Below are 26766 nucleotides of genomic sequence, written 5' to 3' on the forward strand. Positions count from 1 at the left end.
TTTAGAGATTGACCAGTTAGATAATTAGCATTTCTATTTCAAACACAGTACTTGATGTTTTGAAGGGTTGCATTTCATATTCTCGTATAGTGAAACTACTCTACACTGTCCTAGTTAATAACGTGAATTAACAAAATATATCATTCTTTTTTTTCCAAAGATAAGTGTTTTTGTTAAAAAAATCTCAACTGTGTAATTGAATCAAGTCTTTTTTTCCGCACATTTGCCTAAAATTTACATAAGTCTAAATTCCTCTTGTATACTCATAATTCATTAAATATGAACAGACAATGCCTTGAGCTATGTTATTTGGGATTAGATAGTTACTCCTGGCAAACTGAAGGATTGTGTCTTCATGATACATGTGGTGAACTTAAAATGGCATGGAAGAGAAAAGGCAGGCAAAATCAACTAGCAGCGCTGGCATGCCTAGCACAAACCCACTGTGACCAACAGCAGCCACAGTTTTCTAAATAGCAGTATAATTGTGTAGGAGGGACATAACAAATCCGCCGGTCGTCATGTCACCCCAAAATGAGACCACCCATATCTTACTGAATTTTCATGGAAACCAACAAGATTCATAAACTACCCTCTCGAAGGCCCTTCACCGGTCCATTCTCCCCCTCTTTATTTTCAATGTGGCTATCTTGGTGCTACTTAACTTCCAAGCTGAATCCCATTCAACTCAATAACCTGAATACAACTGAAGTGGTGTTTTGTCAAGTGGAGTCTTCGCCAAGCAACACATTGATTTCCACTTAGTTTCCCAAGCTCCAAATACGACAGTTTGTTTAGCTGCTCATTGGCGCAATCCCAGGTAGTGTGATAGAATGTTCCTTTGTCCTTCCTGCATTACACGGTTACCCTCAGAAACCAGGCCTTTTGCATTTCGTTCTGTTCTAATATGGTAGATGGAGAATGTGTAATTGTATCATGTCAAAACATGATTGAAGCATTACCTCCCTTGGGTGCCAAAATGTCTCTTCTGACATGCCATCCTTGAGCGCACCCCTATGTCGTGTTCCCAGGCCTCGTTGAAATGTCTGTAGCTTCTTGGCGTTGTTGATTTGTATGCCAGGCGCACCACTCCTGCCACAGTAGGAGGCAGGTCAAGCAACATAACTTGGTCATGTGGGTGAACTGAAGGTGCCTTATCTTTCACTGTCTGCCAGATCAAATTCATACTGAAGCTGATCAGGTGTTTTCATGGTCCATAATCGCACAATGTTTCCCAACACAGCTGGGAGAGGGACAACATCCTCAAGTGCTGAATATCTCCCTGAAGGATGAAAATAGCGTTATGAAATTATCCAATACACTGAGCCTCCATACAAGAAGTTACTATCCATAATTAACACCAGGCAATACACTGAGCCTCCATACAAGAAGTTACTATCCATAATTAACACCAGGCAAACTCAACCGAATTGGCAACACACTATCACCTCGGGTCTAGAATATGCACAAAAAGCCTTGTCTTGGCAAAGATGTGTGATCAATGTCTGAACTCTCTCAGAAATGTAGTAAAACCTAAAGAAAAAGTGGGGAAATTATCCATTAAGGACTAGAACCCTCCCTCACCTAAGGGTGACATGCTTCATCATATGGATTCCTCCTTACCAGTAGGAAATCCTAGTCCTACTGGGAGCTACAACTTCCTCACTGAGAGGAAGGAGCACAGAGATGTTTTCATTGATGTACAATCATGGAGTCAGTATGCTAAAATCCCATATGTGAGGGTACAGCACAGAAGGAAAGGTGTGAAATATAAGTGAATGTTAAAACTGCCTAGGTCGATGCACAAAACTAGTTTTATTGGTGTGCTCTCACTGGCAGGATTAAAAAGCAGTGCAGAGAATAGTATGGAAACTAGGATTTTCTACTGGTAAGGAGGAACCCATATGATGAAGCATGTCACCCATGGGTGAGTGAGGGTTCTAGTCCTTAAGGTATAATTCCCTCACTTTTTATTTAGCCTTCACTACATTTCTGAAAGAGTTCGGACATTGATCACACATCTTTGCCAAAATAAGGCTTTTTGTGCATATTCTAGACCCGTGGTCATAGTGTGTTGCCAATTATGTTTAGGGGAAGTTTCTCCTCGCAGGTCTACAAACCAGATTCCCTGGGACCCTAACTCCACCAATTTTGTTGTTATAAACTCAAACCGAATGACAATCCACTGAACGGACCAACATCCCATTCTTGTACAAGGAAAAGAGGAGGTTTACCCCTCTTTTATTTTTCTTCTTTTTATTAAACAAAAGTGATGGTACAGTGGTGGGCCACAAAGCCACGCAGTACTAGTACACAATGATAAAGGCTCATAAACTTGTTCACAAATTAAATCCCGTCTCAATACAACATTAGGCAGTAAGATGATCATTGTCAAACATTTTTCTGCAGTTCAACTTAAGGAGCTGGGTAGATATCACCCCACGATGTATTCCATTTCGCCCATTGGCGGTCCCATTTCGCTTGATTAAATCCTTTTCTGCAACCATAGCTTTGTCCATCTATTTGGCCCATTTAGAGAACTTGGGTAAATCTCCGACTGTTTACCCCTTTTATTGGTATATCCTTAGATCAGTGTGAGACCTACTTCTAGTAAAATATGTAGCATTCTAGGAACTGTCTTCCAAGAATCATTAACACTTCAGCAGTTTGGGCGCTGAATGCCACAGCCATTGTTGGTTAAGTAGTTTACCACTAATGTCCTTGGGTCTGTCGTACTGTTGCTCTGCAACCTGTGCCAGGTACACCCCTTCTGCTCTTAACTCCCAGATTAGCGAGGGTGAGCAGTTTATCATAGTGAAAAAGTACTTTATTATCTCAGTGAAATTATTTTTCAGGTGCATATAACAGAATATAACATATAGCACCTTCATCTTGCACACCCTAGCATGACTCTTGCTATATATAGTCCATTGTGTGAGGGGGGTCTAACTGCCTCCCAGTCAAGTATTAAAGTATTAGACCCACAAGAGTGTCCTCTTTCCGGTCAGATCTTCGGCTTCTCCACCTCGGGGACACTTGCTGTTATATAGACAGCTGCTCCGAGTACACTGCAGAGCACTCCTGTCCTTGAAGAAGAATTTGTAACTGGAACAAAGTGTGGTGGTTTGGATCCCACTAAAATTTCCTGAGAGCTATGTTGATTCACTGTCTAAGGTCCTAGAACCAGTTTCCTGTGGTTCTATTTCAGATGTTATTTTCTGACTTCATGAGGAGGCTGACTCCAAGCATGAGTATCCAAAACAAAGGCACAATAGCGTTTGAGATTTCTGCATCTAGCTGTCTTTCACCTTCCTGAAGCAACCAAAGACCACTGGTAAGACCTGGTCTAGAAACCTCCGCACATTTAACAGAAAACTGTTCACGTATGCCATCTCGAACATCCTCCAAATGTCCATGCTCAAGAACCAATCCAGCAGCCCTTTGCTAAAATGATGTCATTGAGTTTCAGATGGTCTCAATCTACCCTCACTCCAGTGTCTGGATCACCATCCGAACGTCACCAAAATGCAGTCCGCACATTTCCACTTCGTAAGTTGTACCCACCTCCATCTTTTGTCATGCTAAATCTGGGATCCTCTCAAATTAGGCCCCCTGGCCCCAGCATTCACTCTCGCCAGACACATAACTGGACAACCATGCACTTGCTATTTATTTGCCATACATAACACTCTCCACACACATGGCATTTCAGTGCAAGGGGTCTAGGAATTGTGGTAAAAAGGTCAAACTAAAGTGGAATTTTACACAAGTGGAGGTAGTAGACCGTGCTCCTCAGTTACAGTACATAAAGGTCTGATCAGGGCAAATAGTTCACAAAACTCTGTACACTGCCACCACTGCTTTGTGATCAACCTAGGTCATGACAGTTTCTCGGTGCACCACTCTCAGCCACAGAACGCATCAGTTGATCCAGCACTCTAGAGGCTTAAAAGATAGTGCACATAGCATGTGGGATGAAGGGCATCCTTGCTTCCCCGGTGCAGCTTGAATTTCAGAGTCTGCACGTTATTCACCTTTATGGGGTCCTTGGGATCGTTGTGCAACAATGCAGTCCATGATGTAAACTCTAGGCCAAAGCCCATCTCTGTTTTGAGCGCAAGGAAAAGGCCTTATGTTGAATTGAATGCACTCTGTATCAAACGGTAAAATCATCATGGGTTCCTCAATGTTTCATGACCCGTCAATTTACTTAAGTAGCTTTCAGAGATTAAGTGACACCTGGGATATTTGCCCTTTGAAACAAAGTCAAATCTGTCCACTCTTGACGAGAGACAATTACCCACTTTAGCCTATTGCCTCAAATTCTATCTTAGACCTTAGTGTCACAATTTTGGGGAGAGTTTGGAAGATTTGGGGAGAGTTGGGAAGATCTTATGAACTCGTTCATGGTTTTGCCTTCCTGGTATATGCGGGTAGACTTACTCATTGCCCACATAAACGGAAAAGTTAATCCCATCATCTCATCCAACAGTTTGTAGGTAGAATATTTGGTCCCTGGTTTGTGACTAACTGTAATTGAATAATGACATCAGTAAAGTATTTATTTTATCTTATCCTTTCCATTACGCATCTCCCTGTCTGACAGATTGGGCAATTGAACCTTCTTCAGTAATCCTTTGGTGCCCAATGCCCCATTAGCTCGCTTGGGTCATCATCTTTTCAGCATAATGTACACGGGCCAATCTTATCCTTTTGCCTCTTGTGATGTTGCATCCCTGGCTGACCTGTCCATCTGGATTCCTCCTCCCTGCAAGGCGTGTTTCAATTTAACTGACTTGTATTTTTTTTAGAGTCTGTACTCTTGAAAGGTGGGACTTCGCTTCATTTGCCAACAGTAGATTATGCTCTTCTCTCAGACAAGTGAGTCGAATTAGCTTCAGGTTATTGGTGGAGTCCCCCAAGTTTCTTCCGAACTCAAAAAGATCCCCTCTAATGTCACTCTGTGAGAAAGTGGCTCTATATATACTCGGCCAGAATAAGGTACAGTGTGTATAGAGTCCACAAATCCCAGAGGTATAACAGAGGTTAAAATCAGGACTGACCTTACACTCAAAAGTGGTAGCTTGGTCGAGCAGTAAGGCAGTACCAGAGGACAGTGTAAAGCATTTGTTGTACACACTGTCAGCAAAAGGTTTCACACACTCAAGGACTGAACTCCAGGCCTTTTTGTTTTTATATCAACAGATATAGTTGTTTTATTCTTGGAACCAACAGGTATAAAAATATACTTTTCTCGATATGAGTACTCATGTAATTACTTTGCAAAGAGGCAATAAACTTTGTGAACACAATAGATACAGGGGTTGCAGTAGGCTACACAATTCTAAACACACTATAGCATTCAGCTCAATGGGTTTTCATCATATGTGTACAGTTGATTACTTTGTAGATTAGTTTGGTAGTTCCAGGACTGGATCCTAGGTTCAGTCCTGGTGTGTAAGCTGAAACCAATTTAGTAAAATCATTTGTTATGGTAGTGATTTTTCAGGAATATAAAGTGGTTTTAAAAGTTAACACTTAGAAACTTTTCAATGAAAAACAGGCAATGTTATCCAATGGGAGAAAGTACAGGTTGCAGGTAAAGTATGATCGCGTTACTTTTGTAATGCAGTACTAGGCTCCTGGGTCCAGCACTGGGGTCTCAACTTAAAACAGGTGAGTAATTGTGTTTCAGTATTTGATATGATTTTTACAGAATATTTCAAATTTTCAAAAGTAGACCCTTAAAAGAAATTTCATAGAAAAGCAGATAATGGATTCCTATGGAGAAAATACAGATTACTAGTAAACCCGGTAAGGATTACTTTTGCGGTTCAGTACTGGGCTAAAAGGTACAGTACTGGCTTCTCCCCTGATCACAGGTGAGTTATCGGTTTCCAGGTGAGTACTTGGCTGGTGAAGTTAGGGTTCTGGGCATAGACTCAGGGTCCCCCAGGGTCAGGTAAGTACAGTTGGTTCACCCCCAGCAGCACAGGGGCGGCCGGGTGCAGAGGTAGTTAGGTCCAATGTTATCCAATGAGGGAAAGGGGGCCTCCAGTTGGTGGCTGCTGGCTAGCAGGCCACGTGGGTGCTGGGCTCCTGGTCACTTGCTCGGGGCAATTAGGGAAGTAGGATAGGGTACAGGTTGCACTGCCAGGGGCACTCGGGCGGCTGGGTGCAGGGTGCTTTTGAGCCGTTGGGCGCTCAATGTTATTCAATGAGGATCTTGAAAAGGGAACAAAGGCTGCAGGCTTGGGGACGAAGGATCTTCTGGAGCGACCAACACTTCGAGGGGTAAGTTGGGATCTTGGAGGATAGGTAGGCACCCAGGAGTTGGGCACAGGGGGCCGTGGGGCACTGGGTGCAGGGGTGTCTTTTGAGGTCGGGAAATCTTACTCCCTGCTGGTCGCGGTCGGAGGGGTCCTCTGTCCTGAGCCTGCAGGGGTTGTTGAGGAGGGTCTTTGGGCACTGGACTTCGGGTCCCAGTTGCCGGGGGGACGTCCTCATGGTCCTGGATCACTCTGGCACGGGCCGGGCTAGGTGGGTGAAGAGTGGGTTGGTCCGGAGCTTCCTGGCTGGCACCAGGGGTGGTGTTGCAGCAGAGCCTCTGCTGATGGGAGTCCCAGGCTTTAAGAGGGTCAAGGCAGGCAGGTCCTTTGGGTGACCCAAGGTTGCTGTCTGCAGGAGTCGCCGGGATTAGGCAGGAGCAGGTTCCAGTATAGACAGGCCGGTAGGGCTGGGGCCAAGTCAGTTGTTGTCGTCCTGTTAGCAGCTGCACGGGGGGGTCTTCTTCTTGATCTTCTTTCTTATTGGGATCTGAGGAAGGAAGGTTCAGGGAGCCCCTAAATACTGAATTTAGGGGCGTTACAGGTAGGGCAAGGACAGGGACCAATAGGTACCTGTCCTGGGGTGGGGACACCCCCTAGCCTGCTCCTCTCCTGTGGGAGGGGGGCAGGAGCCTAGCTGTGATTGGGCAAGGCTCCCCATCTTCAAGATGGCCAGAGCCCGGGGTTGTGCTTCACCTAGTCTCCCCCACCTGAGGGGTGGGGTTGGCACAGTCTGGCACACACCCCTTCCTGACGTAGTTTTTTCCGCCAGAGTGGGGGTCAGGACTGGTGGGGGCAAGTTGCTGGGTACAGCAAATGGTCTGGAGAAGCTCACAGAGGCGGCATGCCTTTGAAGCTTCCCCCTGCCCATCCTGGGGGAAGAGACCTAGCACTTCGCCCAGGATGTGCATTGTTGCAGGCCCAGGAGAGCGGGGGGCTCTCCACCCAGGGGTCCAGCACAATGTCTGCTGTGTGGCAGCCACTCAGCCCAGACCTGGACTGTAGGCTAGGTTTTCAGGGGGCATCTCTAAGATGCCCTCTGGTGCATTTTACATTAAATCCCACACTGGCATCAGTGCGGGTTTAATGTGCTGAGAAGTTTGGTCCCAAACTTGTCAGTCTTAAGTGTAGCCATTATGGTGCTGTGGCGTTCGTAATGACAACCTCCCAGCACTATATACTCTTAATGGCATCACTGCACTTAGTGCCCAGGAATGGCCCTGGGTACTGTAGGGGCACAGGGCTCATGCACCTGTGCTCACACCTCTGGCGTAGGGCACCCAGCTAGAGGGGTGACTGAAGTATGCCAGGGCAGTGGGTTCTGTGGGCATGTCATACAGGGATGTGTGCCATGGTAACTCTTTGTTTAGTTCTGTACTTAGACACTCAGCCTGCAAAGGCAGTGTGTGGGTGTCGGGGTACAGGGCCCCTGAGGGTGGCACAATAAGTGCTGCATCCCTCAGGGGTCTTCTCGGGTCACCTTGCCCTGGGTACCTAGGGTACCATGTACTAGGGGCTGACAGGTGGCCAGAGATGTCACTTGGGGTTTAGTTGTAAAACAGTTTAAGGGAAGGAACACAGTAGCCCAGGGCACACTCAGTCAAAGCACATCAGCAGTCAGAAAAAAGTGGGGGCATACCAATGCAAGAAAGATGGCACTTTCTCACACTCGCCTCTTCTGTATCCTTACTGGTTTTCCATTTGGTTTATGCTAAAATCCAGGCTACTAATTGCATCTTTGCAGGTCTTCCATTGGTATCCTCAGAATAAACAGTTTACACTATGTAGCATTTCTCCTGATTCTCTACCGTCTATCCTATGTCTCTACCTCCATATATTGCCATGAGTAAGCACCCGTGTGTATGTAAGCAACGCCACTGCAGTTTGACAATGCTGGGGGTTAACCCAACTGTTGGAGAACATTTAGAGGACACATTTTCTCTCAAAAATCGTAGCACCTCTTAAACATCTTGTTAAACTGAATTAACATGCTTGTCTGACTAGATGATTACCTCTTCTCAGTGGTAGGTCAAATATTGTGAGACTACTCCCTATTTAATGGTCACACGCACACAATCCACTATTTTAAGTACTAACGTGCACCTTATCAGTGGGTTGTAGTCTTGTTTATTTATACAGTAGCCGGGAAAGTCATCCAAACTGACCATGTGTTTTATTTCCCTCCACACCTTCCCTAACTTTACACACTTCCTCTGATTTAGTATCTCTTGTGACCCTTAATTTTTAAGCGTTTGGTATTGAGGAGGCGGCCTCAATTTTTATGTGGGATGAAAGGTTCTTCACCTTAGACAACGCCTTGGTGGCAACCACTGTAGATGGTTTTCTGAGAAAGCTTCACCTCTGGCACCTCCTTGTGCATGCTTGTAAGTTACATCAGCCCTCTTAGCCTGCCAATCCTTAGACCGTCCAACCAACCTCATATTTCTTCCATAACAAAGTACCAAAGTTATTTGTGTTTCAAGGATTCTGTGTTGCTTCTGTCCCGCATTTATAATGTTAGGGAAAGCTTCACATCCTCTTTTTGATAGCCACTGTATGTACCCCCATCTCTAGCACCCATGGTCCTTAATTGCCAGGACCATGAAGCTCCAGCAGTTTAGATGTGCAGGCAAGTTTCAAACATGAACTTAAAAGTGGTTTGTCGGCAGGTGGTATTTATCACTCTCCTGCTGTCCAGGAGGAACTACCAGAGACCAAGGAATCGGTTGCGTTTGAGGGTGCGGTGTGATGCTTTTCGACTCTCTACAAGCTCAGGTAGAGATGACCACAGCACAGAGAATTGGGAAGCAGTGGGTATGGCGTAGACATGAAGAAGTATGCTCTAAAAGCACGGATTGAGTTGGCTATCTCTCCAACCCACCCTTTTTGCCAGTTATTGGGAAGCCGGCGAAGTCTACATGTGCGGGCTGATATGTCTGAGATGGACATCACCGCCTTGGCACAAAAGAGGCTGACCTCTTTTGCAGCAGGCAGGTGGGTTCCAATGAATCCAAGTATTAACCAATCCATATGTAATAGCCATAAACACACTCGTACTACAGATATCCTGCCATGATCTAGGCCTGATGACAAGGACTACAGTGATGTGGATTGAACATATTCACAGGCGTTCCAATAAGAGAAAGCAGGGAAAGACCTCTGGGCTGTGGGTTCTGTTTACAGCTCCGCACTCTTCAGACTCAAACTTTCAACTTTTTATCTCACCCTTCAGCACAAATGTCAAATAATAACAAGCACTGGCGTTGCCAATAGGTCTCGCATTAGGAAAGTGTGGGCTATTGGTATTGTAAATGACTATTTTTTTAATATGTGCAAAATGAATGAATGTTACTGAAAATGTGGCGACGTGGCTTTGTTTGCAGTGGTGGGCCCTTTGCAAAAGTTAACAGGTCACCTTTTGATTGCTTTTCTCCGTCTTTGTTTGTTATAGTGGCACTAATAAGGTGAAGTCTTTGCACAGACAGTATGACCATGACTAAGAATTGCAATATAATGGAGTAGTAATATATAAAAAATGCAACAAAATGCCATGCCACATAATTTTCCTTTACTTGCCACATAATTTAGTGAACTGAGCGTCGCTGAAAGAAAGAGGAACTCGCGTGAGAAAACAAGAGCGGCCGGGAAACTGAAAGTACGGCCGGCCAGCCATGATTAATTAGGGGAGGAGAAGCCGCAGAGCGCACGCTGGGCGAAGCCCTTTGATGTGCTGTGCGGCCGTGAAAAAATGCAATTGGGAGGGAGGGAGGCTGATGCGCGTGCTTGTTTGGTCAAGTGATTCACGTGAACTCAAAGAAAACCGCAGCAAAAAGCCCTTGGTTTGACGAGCTTTTTGAGCTCTTGAATTCTCGCTCCGCTCAATGCGCTTGCGCGCATTGATAGGTCGCGAGACCTAAAAACCAACAGTACTACTCCTCCCCCCCCACCCCCCACTCCACTCGATGTCACAGAACTTGGAATAGCTTAAACTTAGCCATTTGCTCGAAGAAGGGCTCTTACATTCTGAGCACACATTTGGCTACAGGGAGGTGCCAATCTAATTTTTACACTAAAGGCATAGGCTCTTGTCCATTCTGAAGTGCATTGGTTTAGTTTTTAACTCGGGAATGTTTTCAGTAGCTATTACGAATAGGAGAGTTGAATTCATTGACAACGTCTGTTGCTTGTAGAGATTTTTGATTGACAGCCCTGTATGTTAATAACGTGGCAGATGCATATTTCGGTATTCACAAGGAGAGATTTGTCACTTGGTCTGTTGCTTCATCTTAAGTCACATGTTTATTCTATGTGTGGGTGTTCCTTGTCACTTTCGGTGTTTGTTGGCAAATGTGTAATTGACTGATTGTTCTCTTGCTTAACAAATAATTTGCCTGTTGATGGAACTATCCACACTGGATTTTGATTGTGCATATTAATACTGAACATACGCTTTTAAAAATAAATTCACTTTTCCCCCCAAACTAGATTTGTCGACTAACCTGTCTAAGTTCCATGAGCTATCAATCACATATTCGAGGAGCAAAACATTTGAAGGTAATTTATATTGTTATATCTAAAATTGGATCGAAATATAATTAATCAAAAGTATTGCTAAATTTGCCATTTTTATATATCTGATGCCAATAAAGCAACATTTCTGAACTGTTAACTAATTATAAAAGTTTTTTCTTTACTTTGCTCTGTGGTCGTCGACATTTTCCTTTTTTAATAACTTGTTTCAGGTTTTTTTGTTGAAATGTGCTAATCAATCTCTGCCTGTGAAATTCGTAAGACCATGTCTACCTGTTAAAAGGCAGATGTAGCCAGAAATGCTGCAGCCATGTCAAGTTGAAAATAAAGCTCTTTTCCTTTAAGAAACCAGCAAATTTCTTATTCCGTTGTGCTTTGTCAGCAGTTTCTGGAGAGCATCATTTTTCTGGCTCATCCTGGGAGGATCTTTGAACACTTCTTAGGGGTTCCTACCCGTGTTTTAATTGTACAGACTGTAGTGTTTCTTTTTGTGAATTATACTTTTTTTTTTTTGCTTTCTTTTTTCAGACCGCTGATATGCTATCTTTGTCAAATGTCCCAGCTGTACAAGATAGAAAGCTGTCTGACCCATATGTCTTGTACAATCTGTTCACCTATTTCCGAATACGTAAAAAAAAATGGTAGATCTGTGTGCAATACATCATAAATCAAAGTATTAACAATTTTCAAGTAAACTGCGACACCAGTACAGTAATGGAGGATCATTTTCAAAGATCTGGTACATTCGGCATGCAGATTCTTTTCCTCTAGTTCCTCAACTACCCATTCAGAAATGAGGAAGGAATTGTGCATGTGTAATAGCCCCCAGCATGTGCAAGAGATTTTTGGCTCATTATCTGAATTATTTTCTTTAGCCAAGCCTTAAGAGTTTCATACATATCCTGACCTGCTAATCCGATATCAGAGTAACGTCCCTAATCCCGACCCAGAATCGCTCCACCTGGCTGGGTAACGAGCATTTTTATTCATTAGGAATTACTTGGTTACTTACCGGTATTCATTACTCCGAGTCAGTCTTCCTCGTCAGTCACAAAGGAGCACCCCTTGTTCCAGGCACAGCAGTCACCCATAAACAAAAAGGTCCTCACCCAAGATGGTGGCCTGGGTGGAAGTACCTGCCACCTGACCTCTAAGGGTGAAACCAACATAGGAAAGATCCTGAATTACACACGCAGAAAACAAAAGGAAAGAAAACAGTTTGTTCATCCCCCCAACATCCAGGGCGGGTGGAGGGAACAGGACTATGACGAGGAAGACTAAGACTCCGAGTAATGAAGATTACCGGTAAGTAACAGTCATTACCATCCTCCTGCGTCTTCCTAGTCAGTCACAAATGAGCGTATACCCAAGCGCCAGACGCACAATGAAAGACATCAAGGATGCCAAAGAAAAATTTAATGCAGACTAGTACACACAATTGGTGGACAGCTGCGGGACGAAGGACCACTTTGTCAGGGAAGAAACGCAAGAAAGGAAGTTGACAAAGCACCAAGCTCCCTCAAACGTCGACCAGAGGTAATGGCCACCAGAAAACAAACCTCCAGGGTGAGAAACTCCAGAGAGACTGAAGGCAGAGGCTCAAATGGGGAAAGCTGCAAGGCATGAAGGAAGATCCCAGGGTGTAACCAGAGAAGCAACGACAGGCAGTCGAAGGAGAAAAAACTGCTCAGAAGGGGAGAAGCTAAGGACTCAAAGGGGACGAGAGAGAGGACACCCGGATAGCCCTAATGGTGGACCTCTGGCTGCGGAGAGTAGAGACCAAGCATAAACCCATCGAGGAGGAACTCCAGCACAGAACCCCCCTCGCAGATAACAGGGAGAAACACCAGAGAAATTCCGCCAGTGACGGTCTGAGACATTAAGTGTACTGCCTTCCTGAGAATTCTGGATAGGCAGGGCCACAGCAGAGGAACAACCCAAAGCAACTAGCCTACGCTTTTCAATTTCCAAACCCCCAACTCTAACTGGCTGAGAGCCTGACGAGACAGGTGATGAAAGCAGAGTGGAGAAGTGGACAGTGGGAGCCTCCAGAGAGGAGCAGCTGCCAGACAAAGATGGAGTCTATACCAAGTCTGGCGAGGGCAAAGGGGGGCCACCAAAAGTACCAACACCCCCTCCGACCTGATCTTTGCCAAAACCCTGCTGAGAAGGAAAAGGTGGAAGGGCATAGAGAATAACCTGAGGCCAAGGGAAACTCAGGGCATCCACCCTCCACGGAAGGCAGAAGGGGCGCGGAAGCTCAGCGGAAGAGCATCCTGAGGGGTCTCAAACATATCCAACCAGGGCCTCCCAAACATCCAGACAGTTCCCGAAAGACCAGAGGAGACCGGGACAGAGAGACCGAAGAAGGAAGGAGACTCAATTAATCCGCACACCCATTCTCCCTCCCCGGCAGATATAGCCGCCAGACCCAGCAGATTGTCTTACGCCCAAGATCCAATCTGATCCGCCAGGAGAGCCAAGAGGAGAGCGTGCCCCCCAAATGGTTCAAGTAGGCACAGGCCACACGTCCTTCAGACGATTGGCAAAGCGTACAAGAGCCTTGAACACAGCAACCGGTACTTTCCAATTCGAGGACATCCAGCTCTCTGCGGGGGACCAGCACCCTGAGCAGAGAGAACCCAGAGGGTGGTCCCCAACCCCAAGGGCTGGCATTGGTAGTCGGGGTAGAGGGAAGCAAAGGGTCCAGGGGCACCCCAGTCGGCAGGTTGTCCGGTACCAACCACCACTGCAGCTGGAGGGAAATGGTCGGAGTCACAGGAACCTGGATCCCAGTGAGGCAGAAGGTGATACACCAGATGGTAGAGGTGTCTGCGAGCCCAAGGAACCAGAAAGAGAGGCATACATGAAACCCGCAACCATTTCCTTGTGGAGGCTGATGAGGTCGACAGGAGGGATTTCAGATGAGATTGGAGACTGAGTTGGCGATCCGGAGGCTGAAACAACAACCCCAACCTGGTAATGAAGAGAACCCCGATGAACTGAAGTTCCTGAGAAGGGATGAGGTGGGGCTTGCTGACATTCACAAGGAACCCATGAGACTCCAGGCAAAGCCGCACCAGCGCCACATTCTCCAGGGCCTTAAGAAAAGCTGAGGAATAAATTAACCAGTCATCAAGGTAAGGAAACAAAAGCACTCCCTGAGCATGCAGCAGACCCACAAGGGGAGCCAAGACCATAGTAAACACCTGAGGGGCAGAGCACTACCTAAAGGGGAGGACACAAAACTGGAATTGCTGACCCAGGGCTAAGAACCGCAAATACTTCTGGGAGAGAGGATGCACAGGAATATGGTAATAAGCATCCAAAAGTTCCAAGGATGACAAAGGCCCCAGAGGCAACAAGGGGCAGGACCTGCTGCAAACTCACCATTTTGGACCTCTGGTAAGACACATAGAAGTTCACGGCCTTGGGGTCCAAGATAGGGCGGAAGTCCCCTGACTGCTTCGGCACCAGAAACATCAAAGAGTAGCAACCCAGACCCAACTCTAACCCGGGAATAGGAACGATGGCACCCTTCTGGAGAAGATCCTGGATCCCCCGCTGCAACTCCAGCAGCTTGAGGAATCCAAGGAGTGGGAACAAAAAACTGGCGGAAGAGAAGGTGATAGAATAGCCTTCTACCACCTGGCTAAGCACCCAGGAATCTGTGACGTCATGAGCCCAAGCTGAAGAAAACAGTCCAATCCGGCCGCCCACCATGAGATAGTCAGGACTTGGCAGAGGCATCGGGAAGGGCAGCACTAGCAGGCTGTTGCCAGGGCTTGGCAGAGAAAGGAGTGCCACAACCCCTTCTGCGAAAGGGCTGGGAGGAACACCACACACTTGACGGGGGATTCCCGAAGGCATGCCTGTAGCCAAAGCCCCGACGCCTCAGAGGAGGCCGCAGAAGTGTCCGAAGCTTACAATGTTCCACAGACTTCTTATGGAGATCCTCAAGCAGAGATCCAACCAACTTCGCACCATCAAAGGGCAAGCAGGAAAGAAGGGACTTTTGAGAGGCCTCCACCTTTCAAGATCCAAATGTTATGGCGAGCCGAAACCATGGAGCCAGAAATTGCTACAGACAGTCAAATGTAATGTCAGACAAAAAGCGAACCTGGAGCTCCTTAAGGGACAGGCGAGATTTAACATTGTCCCCCTGCTGGAGAGCCTCAGACAAGACCCGAAACGCATGAAGAAGAGACTGGACCCCGTACGAAACATAAGGCCCGTCCTGATTGAAAAGTTAGCAGCGGAAGTACACGGAAAGTATATAGATGCATTAAGGAGGTAGGTATATGTAGATTAGATATTGATAGAGGTATAGGATGAGAAATAGGGTAGTGCATTGAATATGTTTTTTAGGCGAAAAGTAATAAATATATAGATCCAAGTACATGTAAGGTATATAAATTCATGAAGGAAGTAAGTATATGCAGATTAAAGATGCATTAGATAAACTCTGGTTTTCAAGTATTGTACTTAAAAATGATTTATTTTCATGCATTCATTCACCCCTCTTAATCTTTTGGTCCGTTATACCGTTGTTAAAGTTTTCCTTCTACCCACCTCAGCAGACTGCATAGAGGGTTAGCCCGCTTATGACACTGACTTACATTACTATGAGTGACAACAGCTTTCGCAACCACACAAAAAGTAGTCCACTTCAGTGCCTGAGACTTCTTTAGTGTGCTTTTTCTTCGTTTTTGAAATGTTTTTCCTTTGGCGAGGATCCAGCCAGTGCTGTACTTTAGAATGCTTGAATTGCATGCAAATGTCATTACTTCTGCCAAATCGAAATCCCTGCTGACAAGGCTGTTATTTCCTAATTTGGCTGCATTACTGACAGCCTATAACATTTTGAGCTGTACACGGCGGTATGAGATGTTCTCCAGATGGGCTGAACATATTCTCATTCTCTTCCCCAATACCTAAAAATCAGACTGCTAAACAGTCTGCAAGTGGACTAATTCTAAAATATAACAATAATATCTGGTCTACAAACTGTTCACTGAACCATAGCATATTTGCCATCACTAGGGATTTCAGTGGTTCGTACTTTCCTCAACCATAACTTTTTATGACAAGGTTTTTTTAGCTAATTCTTTCAGGATGCCACAAAGGGTGAGCGCTAAACCCAATCCTTCTGTGTATTACAGCTCTTTTTATTTATTTCTTTTCACGTTGGTAAAAGATCCCCTGTTATCTGATCTTTCGATTACACTGGCAACATATGGAAACCGTATATGGTAGTACTTAAGCTTTTAACAAGAAACAATGTACATGCTACCACTATCTGTTTGATTAAAAGAACACCTGGCATTAGCTTTCATTTAAAATCTTTTCAGCCTGGCTTGTGCTTGAGGAGAACTAGCAGAATGACCCTGATAGTTTTTTGTGTGGTTCCTATCTTTGGGAATAGAGTATGCAACCTGGGCTCGCACAGCCATTGTTCTTTTAACAGAACATCTTGGGTTTAATAAGAAATGCTCAATTTTTCAAAATGTATGCGTTGCATACAAAAGCTTTTATACCTTTGTCTAGCCCTGCTTTCCAGCTAGTAATCAGATGCAGATCCCTCCTTTTTTTCCCTTAAATTTTACTAACACTTTCATCCTTTAAGGAGCTATTGGAGTGCCTAGAAGAGATTAGATTTAGGCCTGGTAGCCAGAATTCCTGCTTCAGTACTTGTTTCTTGTTCTATCTATCTTGCCCGCCTTTTAAGTCCGTACCCTGACTAATTGCATATTCTGGATACAAGCATTTCATTATTTCAAGTGTAATAAGTCTTAAGCTATCTGCTAATCCAGAACAATGTTGATTTGGTAGGCATATAGCTGCTGGTTTCATTTTCCATTTTTTTCACTATTGAAAACGCTTTACCACTCCAAATATTTACTACTTGTATTGATCGGTTGGAAGAACAATTGAAGATATTCTTCCAAATTGGCAAGAAACCATAGTTTCATAGCTTTTTTTGGTATGAAAATGTGCTCTTATCAAGACTTTATATTTCATCCCTCATGCCAAGAAATCCTTAATTATTTGAGGGTTTTGCTATATTAAAGTGGATGTCACCGGGTATGTTTACTCTAGAATATCCATGCATCTAGTTGCAGAATATCATAAAGACTTCACTTTCTTGGGATGGAAAGTCAGCCTATGTTTTAATTCTGCAAATAGTGTTGCTACAAAATAGATAACCATTGTAAAAAATAAATAATATTTAATTCAGTGCATTAACGGGCTGTTTTCTTTTATTTTGGGGTTCACTTTCGTCACATTTAAAGAACACAACAACATTACAGGTGACTGGTAAGTGTTTTCAGTTTCTCTAAATCTGTTATATTCAGATGTTTTTTTCTTTTAAAAGTCAAAGAAAGAAAAATTACTCCCTTTTGTTGTAATTTTTGAAACGGTTGCCTTAATCACCTCATTTTCCATCCACATACTTTTCTACTAAAGAGCTTTCCTGACTTAAAATGCTATTGTTTTCTCTTCTGTTTAAAACTCCTTTGCTCCTGTTCAGAAACAAATTAAAGTTATAGAAAGCCATTTAAAAACTGTTCTCAGCCAAAATTTCTTTCCAGATAGGCCTGATTTTTATTTTTTTATTTGATTATTTTTTTAATATGTATTTTTTGTGAAATCGGTTCTGTCTTTTTACGTTAAGGTAAAAATCTCAAGACCCTTTTAGAATCGTGCTGGAGGTTTAATGCTTGAACTATTTTTTTCTAATTTCCTGCCTATAAATTTGTTGGTAGGTCACCACACCCTGTTTGACCTTAATTGATTTTGGATACCTTGGTCATTTCACTTTCTTCCTTGTGTAGCTTTGCCTGTCAACTAATGGTTGATGACTGGCTTGGTTGTCTATTATTTAGATCCATTTATAGCAGCAGTTTGTGCATAGCAAAACAACCATCCATTTCTAGTTAATTTCAATGAATAGTTTTAATGTTGTAGGTTTGCCGGACACTTCTGTTTTGCTCTAATGCTGTTGCTTCCCAACAGCAATGTTATGTATCCTTAATAAACATCCACTTATCTGATCCTTTTTAACTTTGAGGATTTGAAACCCGTACAATTCCAGTGCTCAGAGCTAGTCACAAACCACAGGTGTTGTAGAAAGTTCTTTTATTGAAACACAGGAATCTGAACTTCATTTTTTGTCCCTCAGCCAGACAATGCAGGTATTGCACATGTTAAAAATTTTTTTTAATCCTTTGCACTGTTCCTACTGAAATTTTGAATGTGCTAGAGGCCAGTATGCCCATTTTTCCCAGTATCAAAAGAGCTGGTGAGAGATTAGAACAATCGCCCTAACTACATTGCTCCAATTAAAGAGCCAAAATTGACCAAATCTTTTAAGGGCAGCACCAGTCACACTTTTTGCTGTGATCGGGACGGAAGCCTATTTGACAAGTGTTGAAAATCTAAATTCTCTAAATAGCTAGACAGCTGCAAAGCAATCGGCTTCTCTAGCGCAAATAGGAAGGTGGTGAGACCGAAGTTTCAGTCACTAGAGCCCAGGTGTTCTTTGAAGTTGGATACATTACCCCAAATTTACAGTGATAGGATGCAGTTGTGTAGTCCAGTTGTGTAGTAGAGCCATGGGACTACCTTGTTAACCAATAGAAGAAGCCAGCTGGTGTAGGGTGCTCAGGCACATCAGAGTGGAAAATTACCAAAAGTTGCATACTTTTTAGGAAATGGGGCGATCTGCATCCTCTTCCGGGAGAGAAGACACACTTGCTTACCAAAAGGCAGTGGACACCTAAGCCCTCTGCTTTGGAATGCTAATTTTACCCGCCTTCCTGGAGGAGGTCATAAAACCTCTCTGTACCAGGCATTGTTCCTGACCTCCTTGGCGGGAAGAAACTCCTCCCCGGGGATCAGAAAGTAGTCTGTGGCAACAGGCTGGACTGAACCAGTCAACTAGCACAGTAGAGGGTTTGTAGGTTTTAGTGTGTACCTCTAGGGTACTATCTGGTTGCATATATTAATACATCTATCTCTAGAAGCAGTGTGGGATTATTAATGCACAGTCTTTAATACCAAACACCATAGGTTTCAGTGAAGCCATTATGTGGCTGGGAAACTTGTTTTGACAGTGCCCAGTACATATATTAAGATGTCTTTTCTGCTCACTAGAAATATCTAGCAATAGAACTAGGCACACCTGCTCATGCAGATATTCCCTTACATAAACTATAATGCCTTCGGGTCAAAGGCCTGCTGTAGGGGTGACTTGCATATATTAAATGAAGTGACTTTGGCATGACCCTAGAGTGTCTCATGTCGTGTTTTCACTCCTGGTTTGCACCATGCCATGCGGCCTGTAATGGCAGTCTGTGTGAAATTTGTATGTCGGTCCCTTAAGGTGGCACAAGATATGCTGCAGTCCTTGTGGACCCTCTTTAGTACCCATGCTCTAGGTACATAGAGTACCGTGTACTAGGGACTTGCAGAGTTGCTAAATTGCTTTGCCAATTGTAGCACAATTAGACAACACCTTGTTTTAGGGAAGGAACACTGGCACTGAGGTCTGGTTAGCAGGCCTCAGTGCACCGTTCGAGTCGAAAATCGGCATCCAATAGCTAAAAAGGGGTCAAAAAATGAAGGTCTAACTGCAACAAAAGCCTAATTCTTTACCCTTCTAACAACGCAATCAATTCTAGGACCTTTGTTAGCTTGTTTCTCATCCACATGAATATAAAAGTTGCCTGATACCAAACTAAGGAAGTGAGAGACTGTTCTGCAGAGAATTGGCAAATTCACGCCATAATTTCCAGGGGAAAAAATGACCCTGATTTGTCTCTAGCTTGCAGTTCAGATCTGTATGATTTAATTATGGGTGAATTGTGTTAATAAAATTAAATTGCCACCAGATTTTATTTTGGCTTTAAAGGTTTGGTTAATATTTGAGTAAAGTATGGATACTTATTTGATTACATTTAATGTAAATACTTTTGGGGTTTGAGTAATTAATAGGCTTATGGTAAGGTCAATGCTTTTATTTAGTTTGCTATAATTTATATTAAATGAGAGATTTAGAGAAATGAATGTTATTCGAAAGAAATGTAAATTAAATCTGTTAAGCGTCGGAGTTAGATTTTGTATAATTTTAAAATATTTCAAGAGAATTGAGCTTCTGTTGATATTAGGGTTATTTTTAGAAATGAGTAGCAATATTTAAATTTAAGATACTTGTGCTAACTTTTAGAAATAGTGTGAAGTAAAAGAATGTAGTGTACTTTAATTGAAATTAAGGATTGGTTCAATTGAAGAAAAGCAATTAAATTTCAATAAGGGAAATCAGTCTAGTATTGTGGGTTATTGGTGTCCCCTGCTTGAAGATTGGGTTTAATATAAAACCGCATTGAGTCTGGAATTATCTTTAGTTTTAAATAGGAGATTCAGCTACGGTTCCTTTCCAAACATGGTCTGATTTGAACATATTTGTAGGTTCTTGATTTGGTCCTGCGCACCTGACTTGCCTTCTAGATTAAATTTGATAAATACTTTTTTGTCAGTCGGTGATAGTGGTGCCCCAAACCTGAGTGTCTGTGGGTCACAATTCTCCATTCTCCAGTTGATAAATTATCTCTTTTATACCACTAAAGATTCCCTGGCTTGGGTCCTTTTTTTAGGTCTCGCCTAGGCTGCGCTTGGGCTGTCCCTTTGAGACATGCTGAATGAAGTTGGAGCACAACCCACTTTCTGATTATCTTTTTAATTGGTTTCTGTCACTGTCCTTTGTAAACTGTGGCTTTTCTTTGGTCAATAGACTTAGTAGTTAATTCTTAGTACCGCCTTGTCTCATCTTGTAAACTCTAATGAGGACACCTGCTGTTAAATATGTTACTCTGTAGTCTTTAATTACAGCCTCTGAGCACTTAAAAAAAATAGGTTTGTCCTGCCCTCAACACAGGCAGGACATTCTCTCCCTCAACACTTTTTAGGTCGAGCTGGTGAAAGCAGTGCGAAGCACTGCGTCCAGCGAAGTATCTATTGTGACTCACTTCTTGGGAATCAGACGGGATGGGCACGCGCTTTGCTGTCTGAGATTTGATTGGGTGCTTTTGCTGCTGCCGCTCGTGTAGGGCTGTCACAGATTTCAGTGTGTGTGCGTGCTTTCGCTTTTGTCCTTCGCATTACGTGTACTGCTGGTCGCTGGCGTTTTGCTGTTGTAAGCTCGGCCGTGAAAACACATGAAATGCTTACAGTTTTACATAAAACGGATGCTTGTACATGCCATTTTCTGTACTTAGAAATGTACACAACGTTGTTTCGATTCAAACACTTTCCATTATGGCTTTACAGGAAACAAATGAATCTCCAGGGCATTTTCAGTACTTGCTGACAAGCACAGACTCTTTCAAGAGCAGTGTTTGTTTACGGGTTGACCCCCCCCAACACACTATGACTTTCTTTGGTTGATACATGGCAAACTACTCCTCCCACAATCATTTCATATCTTTCATATCCCCGCTGCCTGACACACTTTCAGCCACATGCACAGCTACTTACACATTGCATGCAATCTCGCGCAGCAATACCCAAGCTCAATCACTGTCAAGTCTGACGTTGCGCACATAAGCCACCATATGCCCTTCCCCTAGCAACACCTATACAGTGTTCTACATACCAAGTACACATCGCATGCAATCTTGCGCAACATCCACGTACTTTTCACTCTTCAGTCAGCCGTTCGGCGCATAAGCCACCACTTGCCTTTCTACCACACTACCGAAAAAGACCTTTCTGCTGTCTTGCAAAGCTAACTTCCATCCGCATAGCTACTAGAAGCCTCTATCCATGCCCCACTCATGTCGTAAAAACAGAAAACGTTATTAAACAGCACACGCACTCATCGCGTCTGCTGCTCCGCACATAGGCCACCACCTGCCCCTCCTCCACCCCCTAAACAACACACCCTACACTCATAGACTCTTCATGTCCTTCAGGACCGTCAGCCGCTTCGCACATACGTTGCCACTTGCTCCCCCACCCCTCACAACAAAATTTCTACACTGACCTAGCACGTCAGCTGCCATCCACCTAACTAGCATCAACCTGCACCTCTAAACGCTCATGCCCTTCAGCCCCAAAACAATGCCGTAACCGCAACACAACAAAACCTGTTAAAAAACACTACCCTCTATTCCTGGCCCCCCTACCCAACATCCTGCTGTGCTATTACTTTATCTCCGTTAGTGTAAAGGGGAATTAACCGCACAACAGCTACGCGCACATCTCTCTCCCGTCCGATGCTCCGCACATACGCCGCCGCCTTCCCCCAAAAACCACAAACACCTCCCCACTGTCCTGCAAAACCATAATCATCTGCCGCAATACTCCTGTAAGCCATCACCAATTTAATACCAGCTACAGATCGCATACAATCTCACACAACACACACACTTATCACTCTCGTGTCAGACGCTCCACACATAAGCCACCACCTGTCCCCCCAACACCCACCTAACTAGCATCACCGTGTACCTTTAAGCGCTCCCCGCAGTCTGACACACCTTCACCCACATGCACAGCTACTTGCACATCGCATGCAATCTCGTGTAACACCCACGCTCTATCACTGTCAAGTCGAACACTGCGCACATAACCTACCACATGCCCTCCTCCTAAGAACACCTGTACAGTGTTCTGCTTACCAAGTACACTTCGCTTGCACAACAACTACGTACTTTTCACTCTTCAGTCAGCCATTCGGCGCATAAGCCACCACTTGCCATTCCACCACACTCCCGAAAAACATCTCTCCGCTGTCCTGCCAAGCTAACTTCCATCCGCCTACCTACTATAACCCTCCACCCCTGCCCCACTCATGTCATAAAAACACAAAACTTTATTAAACAGCACAAGCACTCATCACTCTCGCGTCGGCTGCTCCGCACATAGGCCACCATCTGCTCCTCCCCCCACCCCCCTTAGGAACACACCCTACATTCATAGACCCTTTATGTCCTTCACCACCGTCAGCCGCTCCGCACATAGTCCACTACTTGCTCCCCCACTTGCTCCCCCATCCTTCTCAACAACATTTCTACATTGCCTAGCTAGTCAGCTGCCATCTACCGAACTAGCATCACCCTGCACCTCTAAACGCTCATGTCTTTCAGCCCCGAAACACTACCGTAAACGCAACACAACATAACTTGTAAACGAGACACTACCTTCTATTCCTGGGCCCCCGTCCAACATCTCTGTGCTGTTACTTTAGTGTAAAGGGGAATTAACAGCACAACACCTACGCACACATCACTCTTCCGTAGGACGCTCCGCACATACGCTGCTACCTGTCCCCACAAACCACAAACACCTCCCCACTGTCCTGCAAAGCCATATCATCTGCCGCAATACTCCTCCAAGCCACCACCAATTTGAGACCAGCTACAGATCGCATACAATCTCACGCAACAGCCATGCACTTATCACTCTCGTGTCAGCCGCTCCACACATAAGCCACGACCTACCTTCTCCCCCCGCCCCCCACTAGTCAACACCTCCCCACTGTCTTGCCAAGACACCTTCCACTGCAAGTACATTTCTTCTGCTTTGTTTCATTTACTAGATTATTTACAAGCAGGATTGTAAATATGTGGTACTATCAGGTGTGACACGTTATTCTGTTTTATGTTTCATTAAACACCGCTCTTTTACAACTCACGAAGGTACTTCAAAAGCTGCCTCACTGGCATCATGTTTCTTTTCACTCTGGTAAACGTCACCACATGTTCACCTTCTTTACCTTTCTTATCTAGACACTGGTGTTTACTGTCAAAGTATGCCATATTCACCTAAACTAACTAACATTTAACAATTGTCTTCGTAACATTAGCTAGCTTTACTGACTACGTTTAAATGCAAGTATCTAAATATCGGTAACAAACTAACTTTCACGTTAAATGCACCATTCGAAAGCTAGCGCCATGACAACTTTATTCTTTTGAGGTGCTTTGCTGCCAGCAATTTCATACTGACTACACATCGCATGCACTCTCAAACACCTTTTAAAACTCGGGAAGGTACTTGAAAAGCTGCTTCGCTGGCACCATGTTTGCTTTTACTGTAGTAAGCGTTACCACATGTTCGCCTACTTGACCTTTCTTCTCACTGGCACTGGTGTTAACTTTCAATGTAGGCCATATTCAACTAAAGTAAATACCATTTAACAGTTGCCTTACTAATGTCAGCTAGCTTCACTGCTCCATTTTAAATACAAGTATCTAAATACCGGTGGCAAACTAACTTTCGCGTTCAATGCACCATTGCAAAGCTGGCGGCATGACGACCTGCCTCCACCCTGCCCTAAACACCTCCCCACTGTCCTGCCAGGTCAACTTTCATCTACTTCTCTACCAATGACCTGCGAAACAACTCTCACTAGCCTCCTTATGTCATTAAAACCACAAACCAGAACATAAACACAACTCAACTAGCTCTGTGAACAGGCCACCTTCAATTCTTACTCTCCCCCCTATACAACATCTCTCCGTGCCCTTACTTTCTTCCCTTTATTACAAAATAGCATTGTCTGTGCAACATACACGTACTTACCACTATCGTGACTACGCTCCGCACATAAAGTACAACCTGCCTCCCCCATCTTTAAGCAACAAACTCCCCACTGTCCTGCCAAACCATACCATATGCATCCGCAATACTCCTAAGCCGTGAACAATTTGTAGGTTGGAGTTTCTACATTAAAAACTTAATCTGTGAAAATGCGCTCATAAATACACGTTCGCATCTCGTACACACAAAAAAAACAGCATATGTTACACTTGCATTAAGCCTCATGCTGTTTTACGTATTTGCATTGCATGCTCTATTCATTAGTACACGTGTTGCATCTTAAAAGCAGCACAAACGCTACCAACACGTACAAACAAGGATCAGGTACTATGCCTGCTTCTCTCGCATATTGTCTACAAGCAGTAACAAATAAACGTTTCCATCGTCTAAATCTGCGTGCTGTCACTATAGAACTTACAGAACAGCGCATGTATTACCTACTACATTGCTACTTAGATGTTGAATATTGACAAGAAATGTTTACATGCGTCTTTACGAAATAGTCAATCAATTTACATGTCGATTATAAATTAATGTCGTTAAGTTTCTAGCCCTATGTAGCGACCACAAAATTAAAATAAGAAATAAAACTACCTTAACGGCAAATACATTGCATTGCACGTAATTCTTCCACGTCTGCTCGTATCGACTTTCTTCATCTTTCTACATTATTCTACACTACTTTCACTTGGGCTCATAGGTCAAACACATAGTCCCGCCCACAATTAAACAGCCAATACGAAGTATTGATTAAATAATTAATCTGCAAATGCGCTCATACATACGCGTTCGCATTTCCTACAAACAAAAACCAGCATATGTTACACTTGCGTTAAGCCTCATGCTGTTTTACGTATTTGCATGCTCTATTCATTAGTACACGTCTTGCACCTTAAAAGCAGCACAAACGCTACCAACACGTACAAACAATGATCACGTACTATGCCTGCCTCTCTCGCATATTGTCTACAAGCAGTAACGAATAAACTTTTCCATCGTCTAAATCTGCGTGATGTCACTATGGAACTTAAAAAACAACGCATGTATTAGCTATTACATTGCTACTTGCATATAAAATATCGACAATCAATGTTTATATGCGTCTTCCCCGAAATCGTCACTCAATTTCCTTGCTGATTACAAATTACTAAATGCCGTTAAATTTCTAGACCTACGCAGCAACAACAAAATTAAAATAGAAACTGAAACTACCTGAATGCCAAATACATTGCATTGCACGTAATTCTTCCACGTCTGCTCCTAACAACTTTCTTCATGTTTCTACATTATTCTGGACTACTTTCACTTGTGCTCATAGGTCAAACAGATAGTCCCGCCCACGATTAACTAGCCAATACCAAGTATTATCTTATAGGCATTAGCTGAGCCACAATGCTAGCATTGGTTTAAACTACAGCGTATTAAACTTCTACCTTTCATATCTTTTCCTAATGGCTTCACTGGTGTAGATACGTCGCATGCATAGTCCCGCCTGCACCTAAACAGCCAATAACGCTTCTTACAGGCATTACCAAAACTGCAATGCTAACATTCTTTACTACTGCTTACATACAAAACTGCGTCTATAAAATGAATGCTAAGCGGCATGCAAATGTATTTAACAGTCGCCTATTCATGCTAAGCTAACCTTAAGCGTCATGCCAATGTATTTAACAATCGCCTATTCACGGTGCAATTTCGACTTTTGTTACATCGTTCGCAATTGCGCTCTTACATAAGTGATCAGATCTCTTCTTCACAAAAAACAGCGTGTGTTACAGTTGCGTTACACCTTATGCTGTTTTGCAACACTTGCAGCCTTCATATCTGTTTTTCTCGTTTTTATACATGCATATTGTACTTCTGCAGCTATTGTGAAGAAACACCATGTTCTTATTTACGCTACCGTTATGCACTTTTCATTTTTTAATGTAATTTCACAAACTTAGTCAACAAAAAAACAATTTGTACAAACTTCTTTAGCATTATGCTCAGCTTTAAATGTAGACCGCTTTACATCGAAATTCGTATGCCACTGGTGTTTACTTTACAAGTATGATGTATTAGACTACAACAATTGCGTCTTTGAAACATTACACCCTCAACAAACACGTACAAACAGTCAGATGCTTACATCTTTCACATATATATGCTACTAACTTTAAGTATCACAGTTCGTATAAAACTTCGCCGCCACCATACCATGACTTTCTTACACTGCTACGTGCCAAATATCTCCACAACCCACATTACTTACCTATACTACACCCCTTCGCAGTCTAAAGCACCCTGAGCCACATGCACA

General features: G+C 43.7%; 1 protein-coding gene across 1 annotated transcript in view; it reads left to right on the forward strand.

Annotated features, from left to right (window-relative positions):
• LOC144829022 (uncharacterized) overlaps positions 1 to 26766 on the forward strand; it is a 384583-nt gene that overhangs the window by 20945 nt on the left and 336872 nt on the right. The window contains exons 3-4 of the mRNA XM_078687737.1: positions 10812 to 10880; positions 17150 to 17174. Coding sequence (XP_078543863.1) covers positions 10812 to 10880; positions 17150 to 17174 — 94 coding nt within the window. The remainder of the gene's footprint in view (positions 1 to 10811; positions 10881 to 17149; positions 17175 to 26766) is intronic.

Source organism: Lissotriton helveticus, chromosome 4_1, assembly GCF_964261635.1.
Source record: "Lissotriton helveticus chromosome 4_1, aLisHel1.1, whole genome shotgun sequence".
NCBI lineage: Eukaryota > Metazoa > Chordata > Amphibia > Caudata > Salamandridae > Lissotriton > Lissotriton helveticus.